At 35.2% G+C, this 24,793-nt stretch overlaps 1 protein-coding gene across 19 annotated transcripts in view; it reads left to right on the forward strand.

The window, feature by feature from the left end:
• The window catches only part of Kdm6a (lysine demethylase 6A), a 142,307-nt gene that overhangs the window by 68,750 nt on the left and 48,764 nt on the right, over positions 1-24,793 (forward strand). For all 19 annotated transcript variants that reach the window (XM_038316933.1, XM_038316935.1, XM_038316934.1 and 16 more), the window contains exons 7-10: positions 9,017-9,071; positions 15,221-15,255; positions 18,234-18,327; positions 22,611-22,737. In XM_038316933.1, the coding sequence (XP_038172861.1) occupies positions 9,017-9,071; positions 15,221-15,255; positions 18,234-18,327; positions 22,611-22,737 (311 nt within the window). The remainder of the gene's footprint in view (positions 1-9,016; positions 9,072-15,220; positions 15,256-18,233; positions 18,328-22,610; positions 22,738-24,793) is intronic.

Raw genomic sequence — 24,793 nt, forward strand, 5'->3', positions numbered from 1 at the left:
TATAGAAGTTTGTGAGTTGCTATATGGGTGCAGGGAATTGAACCTAAGTCCTCTGAAAGAGTAGTTGGTGCTCTTAATCACTGAGCCATCTCTTCAGCCTCTAGCCTTGAATTCTTGATCTTTCTGTCTCCTAAGTCCTATAATGTGTGTGATCTGTGTGTACTACCGTGCCTTCATTGGTTGTGTGTATATTTTGTTTGTGTGTGTGTGTTTTGTTTTTGTTAGTCTGCCTATCCACAGAAATATAAAGTTAATTACCTCATTTGTCAATCATGGTGTTATTTTTTTTCCCATTAAATTAGCCAGTAAATAATCTCATGCGTTTAGTTTGTCCTGGGCACATTTCTCAATTTATAAACTGGTTTACTATTACCTGAATGAGACTTCATTTTAGGGTGATAAGTCTATATGGGATTTAAAAAATTTCTTTCTTACATCAGGTAATACTCGTTTTTAAAAAAATTCAGTAAATTTAGGGTCTGATTTTTTTTTATTTTCTTTTAATGCTGTTAATGCTAATTATTTATTTTTGTATACTTTTCTAAAAGTACACTAATTGTGACAAGTAGTTTCTATATTGCCCCTAGTTTCAACACCCTGGTATACTATTAAAATTATTTCCGTGTTCTTCAGTCAGTTAATGCCAGTGCATCTGTTTAATGTATCAAGAAATTTTATTATTTGTATATTTAAATATTATTAAAGTATATTAAGCTTAGAACTTTTACATTTTGGAGCTGGAAAGTTGGCTTAGTGCTTAGGAGCACTTACCACCCTTCCAGAGGACCGGAATTCAGGTTCTCTCACCTGTTGCCTGTAAGTCCATCTTCCAGGGATTCAGTCAATATCCTCTTCTGTCCTCAGTGAATACCTGGTCACGCACACGTACTTAAAAGAAAATAAATCTTGCTGCCCAAAAGAACATTCAGATTGATCATCTGTCTGTCTTATCTATCTTTCTATCTAATTTATCTTTCCTGTTCCTGTGGGTCAGAGAACAACTTGTGGTAGCTGATTCTCTCCTTTCATCACATGGTTCTCAGTGATTTAAGTCAAGTTCTCTATTGATATTTTATCTACTGAACCATCTCACTGACTCTTCTTGTTTACTTTTTTGAGACAAGGTTTCATTGTGTATCCCTGTCCGTTGTCCTGGAGCTCTGTAAATCAGGATGGTCTGGAACTCACAGATAACTGCCTGCCTCTGCCTCTTTCTCCCCATTCCCAGCCATTTTTTAAAAGGGCTCTCTCAAACTTTTTTTTCTCTTTTTAAGCAGAAGTTATAGATTGTTGCTAACTTTTTTATAATTTGATGTTTGAAGATAATAAGTGATTGAAAGGGTTCATATGAAAGGGATGAGATGAGAATAAAAAGGACAGTTGAACATAAATGGGTTTAACTCAAATGATGCTTTTTTTTTTTAAAGTGAAAATGTGGCTCTTTACTATGTATTAGTATTTCTAAATGGCTAGATATTGAAGTGAAGAGGCTATAAAATGTTAAAATACCTACTTATAGACTCAAAACAATTAGGATAGAAGTTTAGTTGTTGTCTAAAACAATGGATATTGAGTTTTTTTTTTTTCCTGAATGCCTTAGTACATCACTTTATTTATTCCTTCTTATAGTCAACATTTAAGGAGAATAGCACTTCACATTGTTTTTACCTTACTTGAAACTATTTCATTTACTGATGTTGATGTATCCTACATAAAACATAGTAATCCTTTTTAAAGTATGGTCTTGATATGTAGCTCATGTTAGCTTTGATTTTACCATGTAGAGACTAGGCTGACCTGGAACTTCCAGTCCTTTTGTCTCAACGCCTGAGTACTGGGACTACAAGTATGAACCACTATTCCTGGTTCAAAACTTGCAAATTTTATTCTCAGTTTAAAATGCTGATACAGTAGCTCCAAAAAAGATAAACTAAGACAAGATATTTACTTCCTTCTTAGAAACCATCTTTGAATCTATTAATGTTTCATTTTTTGTTATTATAGATACACAGTTTGCTTCATCTAGTTAAGCTATTGTGAACTGAAGAAATACATCCTAGGAATTTGAATATTAGATATTAATTTCATCCATACTATTAAATTTCGAAATATCTGTGTTTCTTTATTAATACTTTGACCTTACATTTCAGTTGTCTGGAAACAGTGACAGTTACTATTCCTTCTTCATACCGGATGTGTTCTCTTTTTTCATGATCTTATGTCTTCTGACATTTTAAGGATCCTAGTCTTGGAATGGATTGAGAGAGAATATCTCACCCATAGGATTTACCTTTTTAAAAGGTGATTGGAATGATCCTCATGTTCTCCAGTAGTATAGAAAGATTTGTTGAAAGCTTTAAAACTTAATATTTAGTGTTGGATTTGGCCTATAGCAAGGTACTAAGAGAAGAAATTCTTCTCTAAAGGATTGATGTAGTATTCATGCCATAGAAGCCGTCTGTACTTATTCTTTAAATTGGTTGTAACAAACACAGCGAGGAAGGCCTGTTCTGTTTAAGCTTTTTCTTTAATGAACTTCATACTAGCGTGTGTCTATTATTGGTAGCAATTCCACTAAGACCAGGATGATTTACAAATAAAGTTGTGTTCATTACCACATGTTAAGCCTTATGAGATGAATCTTAATACTTGTTTCTTTTGTGTGTTTAAGCATACATTAAAAGCCATTAGAGTAGTATTCCGGTAGAAATTTTAGTGATTTTTTTCTACTTATAGTCACATTGTGTATTTCTTCCTTCAGAAATACTATTGATTCTTATATTTTAAGACTTTGCTTGACTTTTTATGATCAACAGGAATTTGAATTTTGATTGTGGACATTGGAAGCCACTTAATTTCCTATGAATTAAACCTTCCTTGACTGTCACTGGCAGTGGGACTCTGTTTTCAATTGGCTGTAACACAGCTGTTCCTTTTGACATGATGCTATTCCTGGCTGCTGTCTATTTTTCCTCACTTGTAAAGGAGATAACTTTCCTTTGTTCATTCCTTTTTTTACTACTTGTTAACTTTGCCTGTTGATAGTTTAATTGATTTATGTAGCCATTTAATAATAGTTGCATTTCTCTACTTCACTTTACTTGTCAAGTTTTGTTTTTATATTTGACATTTACTTCTCTGAGTTTGATTATGTATTCTCAATATAGAAAGTAGTAAAATATCTGAAATACTTTAATACCTATGAAATATATATTTGAAAAGGTCCTAACTGCTTATAATATGTAACAGTAAATATGCTCTATACAGGAGGGTTAGGGTAATTGCAGGTGATAAAGTGGTGCATACCTTTAATCTCAACATTTGGGAAGCAGAGGCAGGTGTATCTTGGTGAGTTCAAGGCCAACCTGGTCTACAGAACATGTTTCAGGACAACCGAAGGTACACAAAGACACCCTGTCTCGAACAGTAAAAATGAAGGAGGGAGGGAAGGAGAGAGAGGGAGGGAGGGAAAACGTAAGAGTAAGTTTTGAATTTGGTAGGTGAAAATTGATGAGTTGGAGTTAACGAAGGGATATCAGATGGTGTAGGCCAGAGCCAGGAAGAATAGCTAGAAATAAGATTACAATATCAGTTGTATAAATGTGTTTGGCCTTTTCTTTCTTTCTTTCCTTTCCTTTCCTTTCCTTTCCTTTCCTTTCCTTTCCTTTCCTTTCCTTTCCTTTCCTCCTTTCCCTCCCTCCCTCCCTCCCTCCCTCCCTCCCTCCCTTCTTTCTTTCTTAATAGAAACTTTTTAAGAGATCTGACTGGCATAATTTCAAAGAAGGACCCCTCCCTCTTCGGTGAATAGAGTCAGAATCTGGTAGCTATTAGTAAGTCATTAGTATGCAATAGTCTCTCCTAGGAGCAGTCACAACAACAGCTTTGTATTTAAAAAGACTCAAATGAGCTAAGTTTGAAAAGACATTGGGTCAATTTATTTAAGAATGTTTCATTGCCCTTCTACAACCAAATCCTTTCATCCTACATTTCTCTAATTTGTTTTAGATCTTTTTTTAAATTTTAAATTATACATTTAGAAGACTATAATGATGAGAAGATGTAGTGTGAAGCGGCGGGCTGTGTCCCGCCACCCGGCTATCTTTACCCAAAATAATTACACGGAAACTGTATTCATTTAAACACTGCCTGGCCCATAGTTTCAGCCTCTTATTGGTTAATTCTCACATCTTCCTTTAACCCATATTTAGTAATCTGGGTAGCACCACGAGGTGTGGCTTACCAGGAGAGATCTTAACCTGCGTCCATCTCGGAGAGGAGCAGCATGGAGACTCCTATGGAGACTGCCTGAAGCGTCTCCCCAACTCTACTTCCTTGTTCCCACAATTCTGTTCTGTCTACTCCACCTACCTAACTCTCTGTCTCTTAAAGGGCCAAGGCAGTTTTCTTTATTAATTAACCAATGAAAGAAACATAGACAGATAACTCTCCTCCATCAAGAAGAAAAAAACGTTTCCTTTGATTTGAAGCAGTTTCTGGCATACCTTTTCTTCTCTTGGGTAATAGAAAAGCCCTGTTTTTAAGGGTTCAACAAAAATAATGTAAGTTCTTTAGCCTGAAGTATTTCTTTTCTTATTTTAATTGTCTTGTGGAGGGGGCAGTACAAGGCCTTGTTATCGTTTATTCTCTGTATTTCCTCAGTAAGTTAAAATTGAAATAAAACAAAACATAAATTTTGTAGCACACTAACATTAGTGAGCATTGTAGTTAGTACTGTAGTCACAGGGAAATTCCTGGTATAGAGTAAAAAAACTGATAAAACCTGTTATTAACATGTAATAACTCCTTCCCCCACTAGGCTTTGTCTGTGCATCCTTGGCTGTCCTGCAACTCTATTTGTAGACCAGGCTGGCCTCGAACTAACACAGATTTGCCTGCCTCCTAATTGCTGGGATTAAAGATATCTGCTACCTCTCCCAGCACTAACATATAACTCTTAAAAGACTGTATCTGTCATCATTGAACACAGATAACAGTTTGGGCTATGGACTCATCTTGTTTATATGTTCTGAAATACTGGTTTCTAGGGACAAGCACACAACATAAAAACCCTCAGAACAGTGGCTTTTAACACTGCTGATGGTGTATTAGAACCATATGTAGATAATTTTCTGGCTTGAATAGTGGTACCTCTAACTCTTGTTTAATCAAAACATCTTGGATTGAGCTCAGAAACCAAATATTGCTTTAAATTAATAATTTTCAAGTAAATTGGAAAAATTCATTCCTTTTTGATAGGATTACGAATAGACAGACTCTAAAGCTAGGAATGAAGCACGTCAAAGAGAAATTTTAATTCATTTTACATTGTGTAGATATAAATTTCATCCTTTAGTTAGAAATCAAGTTCCATAGGCTATATGGAACAAATGACATGTTTGTAACATAATTGTAAAATGCTGAGTAAGTGAAAGCCTTTTAAAACCAAAGTTGATGTTGGTTATAAAGATATTAAAAACTCTGCCTGCTTTTCTATTGGACTCAGGTTCAATACCTAGCATCCACATGGTAGCTCACAACTGTCTATAATTTCAATCGCCGCCCCCCCCCCCCCCAAGGATTTGATGCCCTCTTTTGTCCTCTGTAGGTACCAGGCACAGGCACTCATAAATGCCAACAGAATCTGCAATACTTCAAACTACATAAAATTATGAGGAGAAAAGAAAGTCACTTTAATATTAAAGACATATCTTAGGCAAATCTTTTTGCTTAGAAATCATTTTTTGTTGTTGTTGACAACATTCATCCTTTGTGTTTATATAGTTTTTTGCCTGCAGAAGCCTCATATAATAATGGCTATTCTATACAACCAAAGTCAGTTTTAGCACTGCATTATTTTGTTTTGAGGTACAGCTGTTTCCCAGTAGTGTCTTTGGTTCATATGTTAATAGGTATATGTGCGTGTATCATATATGCATATATATTATGTTCCAGTATTGGATATAAAGCCATAAAATCATGTTATCCGTACCCCTAGCTCCTCGTATTCCTTTAGTACACTGAAAGAGGTCCTTTATGTGGGATAATTTTGTATGCCTTTAAAAATTTTTATCTGTATTTTTATTTTATGTATATGAGTATTTTGTTTGTAAATATGTGTGTGTACTGCATGTGTGCCATTCCTGAGAAGGGCCAGAAGATTGCTTTGGATGCCCTGAAACTGGAATCACAGGTGCTTGTGAACCAAAATTGTATAGGTACCGGCAACTGAATCTAGGCCCTCTTGAAGAGCTGCAAGTACTCTTTAACTGCTAAAACATTTCTCCAGCCCCTTATTAATAAATTTATTTTAAACAGTGATTATTTTGTAGGACCTTTCATTTTCTAGTGCATGGTTTATATTTTCTTTTGCTCAGTAATTTTCCTCCATTTCTTTCTCTTTGGAAATGTTTATAGGTTTGAACCAATGCACTTGTGATTTGATTGCTGCTTTCAATACTTATAATTATATAAATATGTGACCCGAATGATTTATACCAGGTTTCTATGCAGGATATTAAATGCTGATAAATGATCTTTCTTTCAGCATTTCAGTGAAATTAATAAAACTTAGACCATCCTCTCAAGGCTATTTCCTTTTAATTCAGTCGTTCATTGCCTTTGTTGACTCAGAGGAACGGACTGTCTTATGTCAGATATGAATTTCTATTTACAGGCTAGATGAGACTTAGAAATATAGTACAGACTGAAAGTGTGATTGCTCTGCTTCTCTTTCTGTCTAGAGGAAAGGTTGTTTTACTCTCACGCTACTCATGTATTTTAAAATAGGCTGTTTTCTATTGCTATGGTGGCACACTAAAGGGATGTTATAAGGCTCAGTATCTGTTTAGTAGAACAAAGGAAAGGGCAAGCAATCTTTGAAGTAGCAGATGTTGAGGCTTTTCTCTCTCTCTTTAAGTTTAGTCAAGTGTGGCATATAATTTTTAACCTTTGTTTTGTTGATCATTGTGTTCGTAGTGTGTTTCTATTCTTAGGGCATTGGAGGCTTTAATAAATATTTGTTAAGTAGATTAAGCATTAATATTTAGTGTTTCTAGCTCTATTTTAGTTTAGATAGTCAGTAGTTACTGTAAACCTTAAGGTTTAAGAAAGCTACACATGCAGAGGCTAGCTTGATTTTGCATATATGTAACAGACATTTGTGATTGCACATATAAAGCTACTCGTTTCTTATCAAATACTACTTTTCTAGCTTTCCTTTCATTATAATGGTACGTAACTGAAAGTTTGTTCTTACTACATGAGGATTCAAATTCAAGTGTAATATTTTTGCTTTCATGTTAAAATACTAAAGTACCATACTTAATTTGATGATAGTATTTCTTCTGGTGAGTTAGATCTCTTAGGGCTTATATCTAGAAATTGCCACCTTAAATGTCAATTATTTTTAGGTGGTTCAAGTATAAGTAGAAATAAATTTATTAAAGTTGATTTCTTAGAAAATTGTACATTGTTTATTACTTTCAAAAGTTTTGTGGCAGCCTGGAAAATTAGAATATATATGTATATATTTGTGCAATTTTTTTCAGAGTATTAAAGACATTTTATTATCTTGCTTATTTAACTTAAAATTTATTCCAACTATATAATGCTTGCTTACTTTTAAAAACTTGTTTGTATGTTTAATTTATTGTCGCTAAACTAGGTATATCATTAAGTGTTTTGCATTTTAAAAAATTTGTGTTAAATGCTGATGTTAACGTATTTTTATGTATGCTTGTAGTAAATACTGTTTGAAATTAAGCAAATTAAATATATACATTCTAAAAGGAAAATTGTATTTTAAAGATAAATGCAGGCTAAGTATAAGGTAGTTAAGTATAATGGCTATTGAAGAATAAGTGAAGGCAGATAGTTTTACCTTTCATAGCAGGTTTTTTTTTTGGTTTTTTGAGACAGGGTTTCTTCTGTAGCTTTTGGAGACTGTCCTGGAACTAGCTCTTGTAGCCCAGGTTGGCCTCGAACTCACAGAGATCCGCCTGCCTCTGCCTCCCGAGTGCTGGCATTAAAGACGTGCGCCACCGCTGCCCGGCATTCATAGCCGTTTTTATGATGAAGTTTCTGCTTTCAAAAGTTTAAGTTTCACTTTGAGATAAAAAATGTTTGGACACTACTATTGGACTTTGACTTAATATTCTTAAAAATGATGGTACAGAGCTGGACATGGAAGTCAGTAAATTGGGTGCTTGCCTGGCACTGAGGAGACCCTAGCTTTGATCCCAGAATTTTCCCAAAAAATAAATTAATAAAAAGATGCACTATATTTAAATTATTTTTAACACTTCTATTTACTTGAATACTTAAAATCTAAATCTTTTTCATAAATAAGGAGATACATAGAATAATTTGATAAGGTTAATTCTTCAAATTCTCTACTCTTCACCTGCTTTAAGACAGGGGCCAGGCTTGTTGGTGTTTTCTGTCCCGTTCAGTGCCCCATAGCCAGAAAGCCCCAAAGAAAATCACACAGAGATCTCTGTAAGTTATAAAGCTGATTGGCCCATTCGGTCAGGCTACTTATTAGCTCTTGTAACTTACATTAACCCATCATTCTTAACTATATTAGCCACATGACTAGGTAACCTTTCTCAGCTGGGCAGCTCACATCTTGCTTCTTCGGAGTCTGGGCCAGAGTGGGAGGAATCAACTTCCTCCTTCCCAGAATTCTCCTGTTCTCATTGCATCATTTCTACTACCTGTCTGGTATTCCCACCTATACTTCCTGCCTGGCCAATCAGCTTTTATTTAAAACATGATTGACAGAATACACCAACAAGCCTGGCCCTGCTGATGTTACAATAACCCAACAGTAAATATATATCAGTTTTGAGCAAGGAATATCCAAAAATAATTCTCATTTACTTGTTAGTATATTCTATTAGTGGAATATAATTCCACATTTTTATTAGATCTGACATACCTGAAAAATATTTTAAGATCCATTCATACGACTAAATTTTTTAATGCATTGACTTTCTTACTTTCCTCTTGTTTGCAGCATTTTCATTTAGCGTTGGTTGACTGTAATCCCTGCACTTTGTCCAATGCTGAAAGTAAGTATTAAATACCTTTTGATACATATGTTCAGATTAGTTTGTTACAAATGATGACAATACTTAAAATCATATTAACCACTTCTGCTCAGTGTAATTCTTCTAGAATTATTGAGTCTAACTATTGGTTGCTATGGCTGCTTGTACATACAGAATTTTGACATTATATATTTACATCAGTCTGCCTGAATAGGTAGTGAAGTGGGCTGATGAAAAAGGTTGATTTTTTTTAATAGCTCATTAATTATATTGTAAATGACTTAGATTGATTATAAACAGTATTTTCCATTCATGTAGTGGATATGCAAAGATTTATGTGGTGTTAAAATTACTGGAAATATTTTGACCTTTTTATAGTTGATATTTTCTGGTTAATTAAAGAAGAATGCTGTTGTGATGTGTGTTTTGGTCCAGAGGTTTTATCTTTTGTTTAGATTTCTTTCCAGAAGCTGATGGATTGATAAGTTTATCAGTGTGTGTTCTAGTGTATCCATGTAGTATACTTTAACTAATAGATTATTAAAGATTTTTTTAAATTTGATCTAGATTTTTTACAAAGTATTTTTTGAAAGTAGGACTTTTTAAATAGAAGAGAAAATAACACTACTACATAAAAATTTCAGGTTATTAAGTGTATCCTGTTTGTCAGGAAATAATTGTTTTGCTATAAAATGTTTGGGTTCTCTTTTCCTTTATCTTGTCCCATTTCTTCTTCCTCTTTCATCTTCCTTCCTTGTTAGGGAGAAGTGGAAAGAGAACAATTGAAAAACATTGTTCTATTAAACTGGAGGTGCAGAGAGAGCAAACAGTTTAGCTGAGGGATACAGATCCAGCACCCAAATCCTTTGTCATTCTGTCCTTCTACTTAGACAACAGTATAGAAATATAATAGTGACAAGTTGTTTCAGTGTTTTTAAATGCCTATGAAAAATTTGCAGAATTTAATTTTTTTTAATTGTTTTTATTGAGCTATACATTTTTTCTGCTCCCCTACCTTCCTCCCCTTTTCTCCTCTCCCCTCCTTGTAATCCCCACACTCCTCGTTTACTCTGGAGATCTTGTCTTTTTCTCCTTCCTATATAGATTCTCTCTTAGGATCCTCTTTGTTGTCTAGGTTCTCTGGGATTGTGGACTGTAGGCTGGTTTTTCTTAGCTTTCTGTCTAAAAACTACTTATGAGTGAGTACATATATTTGTCATTCTGGGTCTGGGTTACCTTACGCAATATGATGTTTTCTAGACCCATCCATTTGCCCTCAAATTTCAAGATGTCATTATTTTTAACTGCTATGTAGTACTACCTTTTATAAATGTACAACATTTTCTTTATCCATTCTTCAGTTGAGAGGCATCTAAGTTGTTTCCGGGTTCTGGCTGTGACAAACAATGCTGTTGTGAACATGTCCCATGAGTGCTATTGCTAGATATTGAGGTAGATTGTTTCATTTTTTGAGACATCTCCATACTACTGATTTTCCAAGCAGCTGTACAAGTTTGCACTCTCACCAGCAATGGAGGAGTGTTCCCCTTACCATCCTCTCCAGTATAATCTGTTATTAGTGTTTTTGATCTTGGCCAAGGTGGAATATCAGAGTTGTTTTGATTTGCATTTCTCTGATGACTAAGGATGTTGAGCAATTCCATAAGTGTCTTTCAGCCATTTGTGATTCCTCTGTTGAGAATCTATACCCAGAATTTGTAATATAGCCTGAATTAACAGCCTAGGAAGGCTGCAGTTGTAGCAGTTGAGGATGAGCTCTGCCCATCCTCACCCCTTCCCCCCCACAACGAAGTTACAAATAAGTAAAGTGAGTTTTCATAACCATTTCTGTAGGAGAAATGCTTCTAGTAGTATTTAAGAAGTATAAGTTGCAGTTTATAATTTGAAAAGCAGGATCATGGGTGATGTGAGACTGTTCATTATAAGATTGCCTTGGGATAAGACAGTTTCTTTATTCATTAACCAATGAAAGCAACACATAAACAGAAGGACCTCCTACACCATTTCCTCTTTTCTGTTTAAACAAAAATGAAGGCTTTAACATAGAAAAATTACATATAACAAAACAGTTATCAAGCAAGAATTGCTATATATATATATACATACATATATATACATATATATATACACACACTTTTATCATAACTAAGGAAAACTATAATAATAACTATCTGTTCTTCAACTCCATCAAAGACTCCAGAAGGATATAATATTACTTAAGTAAACAGGAAGTGTGATGTGGGAGAGTCTTCTGTTTGCGTTGATTTCATTGGTTAATAAAGAAACTGCCTTGGCCCATTGGATAGGCCAGCCCTTAGGTGGGTGGAGTAGACAGAACAGAATGCTGGGAAGAAGGGAAGTTAGTCAATCGTCATGCCTCTCCTCTCTGGGCAGATGCCATGCCTCTCCTCAGTGAGACAGATGCCATGGAGTCAGCCATCAGGTCAGACATGGTGAATCTTTCCTGGTAAGCCACCACCTTGTGGTGCTACACAGATAACTAAATATGGGTTAAAGCAAAATGTGAGAATTACCTAATAAGAGGCTGAAACTAATGGGCTAGGCAGTGTTTAAAAAATACAGTTTCCGTGTAATTATTTTGGGTAAAGGTGGCCAGGAGCCGGGCGGGATGAAAAGCAGGCCTGCCCACCTCATCTCTACAGAAGTGCATTGTAAGGAACTTCCAAAATTGTAGAATTGACAGAGACATCCTGCTCCCTGGACAGTCATCCAATGTTTTTCTGTAGCATTGGGGCATCCATCTTCAGCCTACAGGCCCATAGTATCCAGCAGAGTTTTTCATGAAGCAGGAAATTTCAAAGACAGTTCAGTCACTTTCTTCTGTATCCTGTAGAATGTCTCACAGACTCTTTCATGAAGTGGGGATCCCGAAGGATAATCTCACCTTCAGCAGTCATCTCTCTGCGGGTTCTTCATGTCCAGTTTATGCAACAGTTCAGGCAAGAGCAGTTTCTTGCCCAAATGGCTAAGAAACCTCGTCGATGCCCATCTTCTCGAAGGAGCTTGGTGCTGCCAGGAGCAAATGTGTCTCACTCATGAAAAGTCCTAAATTATTAAAACATTTTAAATACCATATTCTGAAGGTCTCTGAAAGATTTGAAGAATGTCTATCTTACTGAAATATATCTCTATACATCTAAAAAATCTAACAAACATGACTATAAGCTTGACTATTAAAGATGACTCTATTAACCTATATTTCTTATACCTTAATCAATAGCATAAATATGCATATAACAAAATTGACCTTAAATTAGTATCAATAAACCAAGATTCATACTAATGCAAATTATTCATATCTATATCATATCCCCCTTTAAATGTAAGCAAACATTTATAGACAATATTTGGGAATATGGGTGTAGATTTGTCCATACTGCTTGCTGCTGTATGGAGGTGCTGTTAATCAGGTCTTTCATGGTGTATCCTGTGTGCTAGGTTCATCTCAATCACCAGTTGGGTGAAGTAATTTTTCGAGGGTGTTTACGGCAACCTTTCAGGAGACCATGGTCCATCAAACCATATTGGTGTAGAAGCAATCCACAGGTTCTCATCTTATGTGGAAACAAAAGAAAAACTTCTTTTCCAGTCTTATCCTTACACCCAAATTCTGAAGTCAAGATACGTTTATAATATACATGGTGGTTTAGCTTAGCAGCCCATACAATGAAATATCTCTCTGTACTTAGCTCCTTCATAGTCAAAAAATTCAAAGAAAACAATACTATACAGAATCCAGAATATCTGTGAATTTTCCAGTTTTACGTGTCTTATTTTTCTTTACTTCTTTTAATCTATGACTATCTCTTTAAAGACTTTACCCTTTTTTAAGCATTAACTTTATTTTATGACTCTCCATACTCTTTTTCTTCTCTCTCCCAAGCCTGCTTACATTTACCCAACACTATGACCCATTTAGAGGTCTTTTATGTATGAATCAGTCCTATTGTGATTCTGTAATTCTTTACTGTCCAGGAGTGCTTTTTAAAATGCTAATCACTTCTTAAAAACTTAAGTTGCATCATTGCTCAGGTAATAATCAGTGCCTGCTTGCCCCGCCCAGTCCAGCATGGCAGAGCTACTCCTGCCTCTGAGCCTCGCGCAGTGCCCCAGTTCCAGGCACACAGAGAGTCAATGTTGCCATCCAGCAAGCCGTAGCACTTTACTCACAAACCCCATCCTGCTCTGTCTCCCACAAGAGACAGAGGTTGCACTAACAGCATAGCCCAGAAAGTCAGCATTTTAAAACCTCCACTTTTTTTCCTCTGTGACTGCTGAGTCAGGAAAATCTGAGGCATGCTGCCAGCAAAGAGCAAAAAGCTCTCTATTTTTTTTTTTTTCCTAGAATTCCTTTTTCAAGCCCTCTCAGGTTTTACATGGATTTAGTTGACCACTTTGGAGCTCCACTTGTTGGAGGGAAAGACCGCTTGTTCATCTGGCCGCCCGGCTAGTTTACACCCGAAATAACCACACATCTGTATTAATTAAAACACTGCCTGGTCCATTAGCTTTAACTTCTTATTGGCTAACTCTTACATCTCAGTTTAACCCATCTCTACTAATCTGTGTATTGCCACGTGGCAGTGGCTTACTGGGTAAAATTCCTATCGTCTGTCTCCAGCGGAGGATCCGTGGTTTCTCCCTGACTCTGCTTTCTTCCTCCCAGCATTCAATTCTGTTTTCCCTGCCTACCTTTAAGTTCTGCCTTATCAAAAGGCCAGGACAGTTTCTTTATTCATTAACCAATGAAAACAGCACATAAACAGAAGGACCTCTTACACCATATCTTTCTAGTATTAATTTTGTTAATTCTCAAAGTTTCTGAATAAATTTGTTTCCTGACCTTTTATGGCAATATTAGTTTGGTTTTTTTAAAAAAAAAAAAAAAAAACACCTGTTGCTATTTGTTGAAGCTTTTTTATTGGTTTTGAAGTCATGCTCTATTTCAAAGAGTACTTTAAAGAATTTAAATATTTAGTGTTTTTCATACTCTAAAGGGCAACACTGCATTTAATTCAAGGGCTAATGAGATTCTTTTTCATAATGCATAGGACAACGTAGAGGAACTTTAGAGTGGTAGTAGATCACCAACTAGTTGTTCATGTTTTGTTTTCATTTTCTAATGAACACCTTTTATTAGACAACAGTAAAAAAATGTTAGTGGCCAGAAGTTTCAGTATTTTAGAACACTAGTGTAAAAGTGCATAGATTTTTTTCCATCTCTTCTCCCTATAATAGTCTTCTTCTCATATAATGAAATATATGAATGGACTTCACTATAAGAGCTGTAATATAGTAGGTAGTGATCAATAGGCAAAATCACTTGAATACCTTCTGTTTAACTTTAAAGAATTTAAATTTATTGCTTTGGTTTTTCATTTTCTAAATATATTTTAATTTGCACTTATCTGATATTTGTCTTATTACTTATCTGATGTTTATAATAGTACTTTTCATCCAGAATGTTATTTTAAATTTCATTATATGTTTTTTTGTTGTTGTTTTTGTGTTGTTGTTCTTTACCTTGCTTGTGTGACATTGTTCTCCTGGTTGGAGCTAGAAAGGATCACCCACAGAAATGAATCAAAAGGCAGCCTTTCAGACCTTGTCTATAGTGTCAGAGTCATACTTTCAGAAATCTGAATTAATAAGAAGCTTCCCAGAAAAACTTGATGATAGCTTTGAACCTTGTTTTTACAAATTTACATAAACTATGTACATGTAATTTTGAGAGGGTATTGGAATACTTGAAATCTAGCTACACACACACGAGATTAAAAAAAGTACCAGTTTTTTCATTCTTGGTTTTGTTTTTGTACACAGGTGATATAATATCAGGAAGAGGGGAAAATGGAAGCCAAAATATTCTTTTATTTTCAGTGTTTGTTAATTCCAAGACTGTTTACTAGTTGCCCTCCAAGTGGTTTGACTTGTTTGTTCATTTCTTTGTTAATAATGAAATCTATGTAATTGTATAGTTTTTATTAAAAGCCGGTAAAAAATATGTTCCTATTACTTAAATCTATGTACTATCAGCCATGTGTATTTTCTGTTTTTTTATTCTTGAATGATTTGCCCCAAACTTTGCTGTATTGTTACTGTTTTTTGTTTTCTATCATTCTTTGCAGTTCAGTTTCACATTGCCCACTTATATGAAACTCAGGTAAGTGCTTTAATTTACCCAAGTTCAAAAAGAAATATACAGTATCACTTATATCATGCATTAGTGAAATTAACTTCAGATAATTTAATGAAATTCTGAGCATTATGTTATGATTTTATACTCAAGTTTACTTATAGTTTTGCTTCATCAATTGCTATACAAGAAGCTTGATATATCTGGAGAAGATTTTACTTATGACTTGCTTATAAACTTGATTTGGTAGTTCAAATGGCTATATTTAATATTTCTTGCTGTAGAATGCTTCATTCTGAAATAGATGCTTATTATAATATGTTGTTTTAAAATGATTTTATCAGTCACTGTGTGTATGTGTGTGTGTGTATGTATATATATATATATATATATATATATATATATAATCAGTTCTCTCTTTCCCCTTTGGATTATGTGGATGAAACTCATGTCACCAGGCTTGTGAAGTGCTTTTACCTATATTGAGCCATATCACCATCCTTTAGTTGTTGATTCTGGTTTATAAAGTTTCTCAAATGATTGTGCTATGTAGCTGAGTTTGGAAACCACAGAAAAATGATCTCAGACTATCTGATTACATTCCACAGAAATATAAATATGAGGATGTAGCAAGAACCATGTATCTTCTGGGGACATGCTTTATTGTATACTTGAGCTACTATGTGAAAACAAGAAATTCTGTGTCTCAAACAGTATTTTCTTTCATCTCCAACTGTTATGTTTAAGGCCAGGCAGTTGGTGGATCATGTCTTTAATCCCAGCATTCAAGAGGCAGAACAGGCAGATCTCTGTGAGTTTGAGGCCAGTCTAGTCTACAGAATGAGTTTAAGGACAGCCATAGTTTCACAGAGAAACCTTTTCTCAAAAAAAACAAACCCCACCCCCCAAATATGCTTTTTCTTTTTTAAAATTGTGTTTACCTAGTTTTTATTTAGTCGTTTTCTTTAATCTTTTATATGTTGGGGTTTTTTTTTGTCTTTGCCGCGCCCGCGCGCGTGTGTGTGTGTGTGTGTGTGTTTGTCTACCTGCTTGAGGGTCTACATGGTTTGTGTACACATGCGTGCCCTTGGATTTACAGGTAATTGTGATCCACCTAATGTGGATGCTGTGAATGGATCCCCAGACCTCTTCAATAGCAATAAGCACTCAACCATCTCTCCAAACTTTTTAATTTGAATTTTTATTGTTTTGAGAAAGTATATCACAGTGCAGTCTAGGTTAGCCTCCTCTGGCTGGGATTTAAGTTGTTTTGTTTTGTTTTGTTTTGTGAAGTCTTTATTCTTACTTGTGGTTTGTGGTCTTTTCCCCATGTTCAGTGAATTCACTTTAATGCAGTTATTGTTTTGTATGTGATATGAGGCAGAAGCCAACTTTGTGTTTTTTGTTAGGATGAAGATATATTTTCAAGTGTGTCATTGTTGTGTATTTCTAGTTTTTGCATGTGTAGTAACATTGAGATAGTTCACAATGTATAGTTTTTTTAAGGTATAAATCTGATTATATTAGTTGAAATAGTTCATTGTGTCTATTATCTTAGCTTTAAACAGTCAATTGACTTAGCAAGGTTGTTGTGAGCAGTCTTCTAGTATTCTAACCATCTGCTCATTCTACTCCAAAATGTACTGTCTCTATACACAGCATGATATATTTTTTTTCTCTCTTTATCCTTCAAGCGACATTGTGGCCCAACCATTTCCATTATGATGTGTTAGATGTTCAATAAATACTTTTTGGCAGAAGGAATTAGATTGAGTAGGCTGGCCCTTATTCTTCAGTAATTGCCTACTTTTGTAGACTAGACAAGATTAATGTCTTAGAAATTAGTTGAGTTGATAAATAGAAGTTCAGTTACTAAGTGCTGATAGCTGGGCGGTGGTGGCTCACACCTTTAATCCCAGCACTCGGGAGATCAAGGCCAGCCTGATCTACAAGAGCTAGTTCCAGGGCAGGCTCCAAAGCTACAGAGAAACCCTGTCTCGAAAAATCAAAAAAAAAAAAAAAAAGTGCTGATAATCTCAGTGTGCAGTTGTCTGAAATGCTCCCTCAATTTTAAAATAATAAATTTACACAATATGGTTCCTCAGTTATTTCCAATGCTATTTGATAATTAGAATGATTCTGTAGATAGAAAGATTACACATTACCTTTCTTAATATTAGCTAATTTGTAGATGTCAGATCATAGGGTAAGTGATTTGCTTGAGGTTCATATAACCAGTTTTGTATTTTTACCTATACCTGTTGTTCTACCAAGTATAATTTAAAGGCAGTGCTTGCAAGCTTTTCATTTTGCAGCCTTTTCTTTTGCTTTGAAGGAGTAGCTTTAAACTTTGACTGTTGTGATAATAGCTTTTGGTCATGGTGAAACTTTGAGGAGAGTACTGTGAGTAAATGGTTGCATTTAGAGACTTGCCTATGGAACTTGAAAATACTGTAAGCATTTTATGCTGTAATTATGGGACTTGTGATATATTTCAAATTATAGATGTTATAAATAATAAGATTTCATATTCTGGAAAGCATGTTTATAACTGAGATTTTAATTACATTTGTACCTGTGATTTTGTTACAGCATTTTTTTGAGTATGTTCTTCATTATTGTGTTGCTTAGAAACTTTTTGCTAAGCAGGCAAATTTTACACTTGGAGAGTACCCTGGCTTCGTCAATGATATTAAGTAAAATTGAGATGATTTTCATTATTAAATAAGTTGAGGTGATTTTGACTATTGGGAGTTGGCAAATATTTAAAAGGTCATACTTTAATGATTTTTTTATAGTGGGTGTTTATTACTAGCATTGGATACAATTTGAACTTATCTAGTGTTAAAAACAAACATTTAGTAATAGAATCAGCCATTTTTACTTTCAGCTAGTTTTTTTAAATGTTCCAAAGCATAATAAATATTATATAATTCTTAATATATGGCATAGTTCTTTAAAGGTTATATTGGTTTCATTTCTATATTTCTTTTTCTGCTTTTTAGAGAAAGTATCATTCTGCAAAAGAAGCTTATGAGCAACTTTTGCAAACAGACAACCTTTCAGCACAAGTAAAAGCAACTGTCTTACAACAATTAGGTATGTAATTTATGTCATGTTTTTTCCTGAACCTTCTGCCAAGCGTTTCCCATCTTACATTCTCGTTGTGTAGTATAATTCTTGGATATAGATTGTTCTTTTGTGGTAGGGGGAGGGTTGGGTTTTGTTTTTCAAGACAGAGTTTCTCTGTGTAGCCCTGGCTGTTCTTGTAGACCAGGCTGGCCTTGAACTCACAGAGATCATCGCCACCACCACAACCTGGCTAAATGGTTGTCTTAAATTCTGAAAATTCTCCCTATTATTTAACTATTTATTGTGTAAAAAGGTGTGAGCACTTCCTTTGTGCCACCTTATATTTATGCTTAATGCTCTGTGAAATTAAGTGATTTGCCTATGTTTATTCAGTGGTTGATGAGCTTCCTTTCACAGCTTCATGAGTATTAATCACTAAAATATTTTATTTAAAAAGTACACAAACTCTAGCTCACTGTGGTTTTTATAAGGACGCAGTTCTATTTTAATGTTAAATGTGAGACTATGTAACCATTTAGATCTTTGTGTCTCTGTCTTGAAGAAGAGAACAAAGAAGCTGCCCAGCACTTAATTTTCTTATCTAATTATTGAGTTATTTCATTTCTGTGTTTTGTGTTGGAGTTATCCTCTCAGTTTTGTTTAGTTTGGGTTTAGGACAATCATTTGCTTTATTTTAATTTTTTAATTTTTTAATTATTTTGAGACAGGGTTTCTCTGTGTAGCTTTGGCTGTCATGGAATCATTTGTTAATTTTTAACTAATGTGTTTGCGTGCACATATTTATAGTATTTTTTGTGTAATTTTGAATTCAGTTGAACAGATTTATTGTGGTTGACTGACTATGTGTAATGAACACATTGCCTGCTGTATTAGTTACTTTTGTATTACTGTGATAAAACACTATGACCAAGGCAACTTGGAGAAAGAAGGGCTTATTTTGCTTGATCTTATGGCTCCGGAAGGATAAGAATCTATCATGTCATGGTAGGGAAACGTGGAAGCAGGCAGGCATTTTGGCAGGAACAACTGAAAGCACACATCTCCAACCATAAACAGGAATAGGAACCAGAAGGGATTGGGGGTTGGGCGGGGGGGGGGCGCAATTGCTCCCTCATATTAACTGAAAATGATGCCAGGGAGCTTTTGGAGATTCAAAGCCCCACCCCAGTGACATACTTCAGTGAAGCCATAGCTCCTAAATCCTACCCAAACAATGTCATAAACTGTGGACCAAGTATTCAAATGGCCAAGACTCTAGGAGTCATCTCATTCAAACCTCTACACCTTCATATAAAACCGTCGTTTTTACAGTTTAATTTTAGCTATTAGAATTTTAGTTTAATACATTATAGTGTTTGAGTAATGTGAATTTTTATTTTTAAATTTAAACATGTAATACAGTGGAAAAAAGTTTTGGATTTTTAAGTCAGAAAAAAGAAGTGTGATGACTTTAAAATTATTTACCTATCAGTTAATGTGATCTATCTATCTATCTATCTATCTATCTATCTATCTATCTATCTATCTGTCTATCTATCGCTATATATTTTTAAACTTAAGAAATAGATTTGAATATTGTGATTTTATTGTGTCTGAATCATAAATCACCTGACTTCTGCCAGTGTTTTGTTAAATTTCAAGAATATAAAAATAAACTCATGATTTTGTGTAATTATGTCCACTTTATAGCAACTTGTTTTCCTGCTCTGGACCAACTCCTTTTCGAGGCCATGATTCTGCTTTTTAAGTGTTTTAATTTAGTATAGGCGAAGGGACTTGCACTTACAGGAACACAGGTGCCATGGTAGACATGTGGCTGTCAGAGGACACCTACACCTTTTAGGAGTCCGTTTTCTTTTTCTACCAAGGGTTGAATTTAAGTGCTCAAATTTGCTTAACAAATGGTTTTGCCTGGTGGGTGATGTCACTTCCCCCATCCCCATCTTGTTTTGCTAGTAATAGAAGGAGAGAGTTGGAAAGAGTGTTTTGTTTGTTTAACTTTGATACAACATGGTAACTGAATTTCTTAAAGATAATCTTTGTTTAAATGGCAAATGTCAGAAAAAGAGGATCTTTGTTTCATGTGCTGTACACTATACCAAGAACAGAGCTAATTTTATACATTGAAGTGATTAACAATTGAAATGTGACCTACTGCCAAACTTAACCAAATTTATCTTACACATTTCAAAGATTTAAAATACAGTATTCCATGGTATATTTTTTGCTGGATTAACTACTTACCAATTTTTTTTGTTTTCAATTTTATATATTTTTTTATGCGTATGGTTGTTTGCTTACATTTATGTATGTGTAACAAGGGCATGTTTGGTGCCTTCCAAGGCCAGAAGACATCATCAGTCTGAGCTGAGCATACAGGCCTGTTATCCCAACATTTGGAAGACAGAGGCAGACCAATCTCTGAGTTCAAGGCTAGGCTAAGTCTAGGCCACCCAAGCCTTAATTTTATGATTTAAATGCTGGCTGGTCACGAGCAGCTGCCGGAGGGTCCCGGTGCCTGGTCCCGAGCAGAGGTGGCAGCGGGTCCCAAGAGCCGCCAGCTCCAGGCAGGGCCCAGCCATGCAGCGTTTGGGCTGGTCCCAGTTACACTGAGTCCGCGGAAGGTACGGTTTCCCAGCCAGCAGCAAGTGGGTGGGCGGGCAAGTGGGTGAGAGACACGTGGGCAGACACATTGTACGAAATAGAATTGGCTATTTATTACTTAAAAGAGGGCGGAAGGAGAAGAAAAGGGGAGGGAGGGAGGGAGGGAGAGAGAGAGAGAGAGAGAGAGAGAGAGAGAGAGAGAGAGAGAGAGAGAGAGAGAGAGAGAGAGAGAGAGAAGTGCCTCTCTGAGAGGAAGATGGAAGAGAGAGAGCATGAGCTCAGGCCTGAAGCTGAAGATCAGCCTGGCTCAGCAGATGGAGGAGGGAGTGGGTGTGGCTTGTCTCTTAAAGAGAAGAAAACCATAACACTCAACACCCCCCTCCAAAAAATAGAAAGAAAAATTAAAACAAACAAACCAGCAATCTTCAGATCCCCTGAAACTGGAGTTACAGAACCTGGGTTACCAGGTTCTCTTAAGCAAACAACCAGTGAGTTCTCCTAACTGCTGAGTCATCTCCAGTCCCTTGATCATATTCTATTGAACCCAGTTCTCTTAAACCTAAATCAGTTGTAGTGTGGAGCTGCCAGCATGCCTGCTTTTCATCCCGCCCGGCTCCTGGCCACCGGCTAGCTTATGCCCCGAAATAACAACACACAAATTGTATTCTTTTAAACACTGTCTGGCCCATTAGTTTCAGCCTTTTACTCACATCTTGACTAACCCATATCTAATAATCTATGTAATACCACGAGCGGTGTCTTACTGGGAAATATTTAGCATGTCTGACCTGGCAGCTGGCTTCATTGCATCTCTCTCTGAGGAAAGGCATGGCAGTCTGACTAACTTAGGAGAGGCGCGGCATCTGACAGAGCCATCTACCTCACTTCCTTCTTCCTGTTCTGTCTACTCCACCCACTAAGGGCTGGCCAAGGCAGTTTGTTTATTAGCCAATGAGAATCCTCCATCAATCAGTGAGTGCTCCTAACTGCTGAGTCATCTCCAGTCCCATGATCATAGTCATAGAAAAATTTGTTAGGTATTTTGTCCTACTCCTAATATTTGAATAGAGGTTTATATAGTTCTATTTTTTAAAGTTAAGCATTTTATAATTCTTTATACTTTTCATTTTACATGCAATGTGAATTTTTTTTACCCAGGGAGGTAGGATTGTACATGTATATTAATCTGAACTGTCATTAGTTACACAGTTTTACATGTATTCCTTGGAAGTAAATATTGGACCAAAAGATTATCTTGGAGATTCTTTATAGTTAATTTTTATATAGAATAGTATGTATGATATTTCTATGTTCTTTGTTTCAGTATGAAAAAACTGCTAGTAATCAATGCAGTCTTGTTATTCATAATTTTGATTGATAATGTATACCTTTACAGTGGGCATGTTTAATGGTAGATTATTGAAGTTATCTTGAATTTGTAATCTATTATGTTGTAAGTAATAATTTTTAAACTCTTTAATTTCTTTTAAAAGCTGTTTATCTCTTTGGCATTCTTTCCTATTAGAAAGAATTTCTTATTGCAAGAATTATTAGCTCTAATATATCAGAATGTGTTTTCTGAAGTAGATCAGTAATACATTGATGGAAAAGCTTATTTTTGCTAATTTTCTGCTTCGTATTTTTTAAAATGTAACTGCTATATAATATATGATAATGTTTTAAAGGTTGGATGCATCACACTGTGGATCTCCTGGGAGATAAGGCCACTAAGGAAAGTTATGCTATTCAGTATCTCCAGAAGTCCTTGGAAGCAGATCCAAATTCTGGCCAGTCCTGGTATTTCCTTGGAAGGTGAGATTTAACCAGATAGTTATATTCTGCTGTTGATAGTTAAAGCTAAGAGATTTTAAATGTCGATATTCATTTATACCTTGAACAGTATATTTTCTCTTTTTAATAGATTATAATAAAGGTTCTTGAAAGGTAAATGATAAAAGAAAGCTTTTAAATATATTAGTTTCATAACAATCCTGTTTCTTTAAGAGAACGTTTCTTATTTTAACTTTTTATTTAACCTGAATTGTTGCTAGTTTTTAAAAAAGGTCCTATCAGATACTACTTTTTTCAATGAACTACTTTTGTACATTTCCTCATGAGTTCTAGCATTTGATTTGTAGTAGAACTCAGGTTCTACTTTCACTTGAAATCTTACATTCTTTGAGAAAGTAAGTACATTCTTCTTGGATTTGCTGGAGACATCAACTTTCAGAAATTTTTTCAATGCTATTTGAGATGTCCTCTCTATATATGCATTTGATAGATCCTAATTCATTTTACCTTTCATAATATAGTGTAAAGATCACTGTACTAGGTACCAAAAGACTCAGATTTAAGCACGGGCTCAGTTAATTTTTGTAAAATTGTAGATGGCACATATACAACCCTTTTGAGACTTCAGTTCCTCTCCCCCTCTTTCTCTTGATTTTTACTTTGATATTTGATCATATTCATCCCTCCCCCAATTCCTCTCAGATCAGATCCTCTCCCTTCTCCCAGTCATCAACTGACTCTGGTCTTTTTATACTCTTCACAAACACTCTACTTGCAATGATCCCTGAATCTTGAGGAGGATAAGGTGTAATATAAATGCCCCATTTAGAAGTAGGCATGTTCAGTCTCTTATTCTCTTTACTGTTACCACTTATTTCTGTTAATCACTATCTACTGTAAATAGAAGCTTCTCTAATAAAAGTTAAGAGATGCAGTAATCTGTGGGTGTAACAATAATTCATTAAGAGTCAGTTTAATACTATGTCCCTTTAGCAGAGTAGTAGTAATAGGTTCTTTCCTATGACCTAGGCCTGTCTGGTCACAGGTTCTTAACCTCAATAATGGTGCTGGGTATGAGTATATGCGTGTAGAGTAGGCCTTAAGTTCAATCAGAAAGTGTTTGGTTATCCCCAATATGTTTGTGCCACTATTACACCTCATGGGTATGTCTGGCTATGTCAGTCATTTGTTCCAGTTTTTAGGGTTCACAGCTGGGTGAGGTTGATAATTACTTTTCTCCAGTGATAGCATGCATAGCATCATTCCAGCTAGCTTCCAGGTCAGTGCTAGATTGGCATCTCCCATGCTTTATGATTCTAGTATGTGATGTCTTTCATAAAGGGATTGTATCAAATTAGTGGTTCTCTGGGGACAAGAGAAACTGTAGCAAAGTGCTTACTGGGACCTCTTAGGTGGAGATTAGGGATTCTGCTAAAAAGTACAAGGTACTGGACAGCTAACCCTTTACAACAAATAATTACTTGGCTGCAAAATAGATGATCTCTTACATACTTTCCTGTGTCAAAGCTTCAGTTTTGTGATTGCACTTAAATTCTGGTTTTGTAAAATTGGTTTGTAATGAACCATACCTAAAATTACTGTTTTAAAAGGCAGTAATTTTCAACTTCAGTGAACAGTAGTAGTCCATATTTTTTTTTTCTTTCTTCAGTCAGCTGGTTGTATATTCTGTACCATTGAGATGTATTATTTTGCAAATGTGCAGTAAACTTTCCTGACTTCTTAAACAAGAGGGGATAGTTATCATAGTCTAACTTGTTTTATGATTCAAGATGATCATTTCAGAGAGTAATTATTTTTCATCTGTTATAATATTCTGGGTCTACTTTAAACTTTTTGATGCTTTCTTACAGTCACTACTGTCTAATATTTTGCTTTTAATATGAGATGTTTATGAATAAATAATACTTTAAAGATTGTCTATGCTTTTGTTCCATTTTTTACTTTATTACTGACCTCTTGTCACAAATTTTCTTTCCATAGAACAGTTTGTCAGTACTATGTGAAATGTGCTTCTCTGTCTAGTCAGTAATTTTTTTGATACTGTCCAGTCTGTATG

This window comes from Arvicola amphibius, chromosome X (genome assembly GCF_903992535.2).
Source record: "Arvicola amphibius chromosome X, mArvAmp1.2, whole genome shotgun sequence".
In the NCBI taxonomy this organism is placed as follows: Eukaryota; Metazoa; Chordata; class Mammalia; order Rodentia; family Cricetidae; genus Arvicola; species Arvicola amphibius.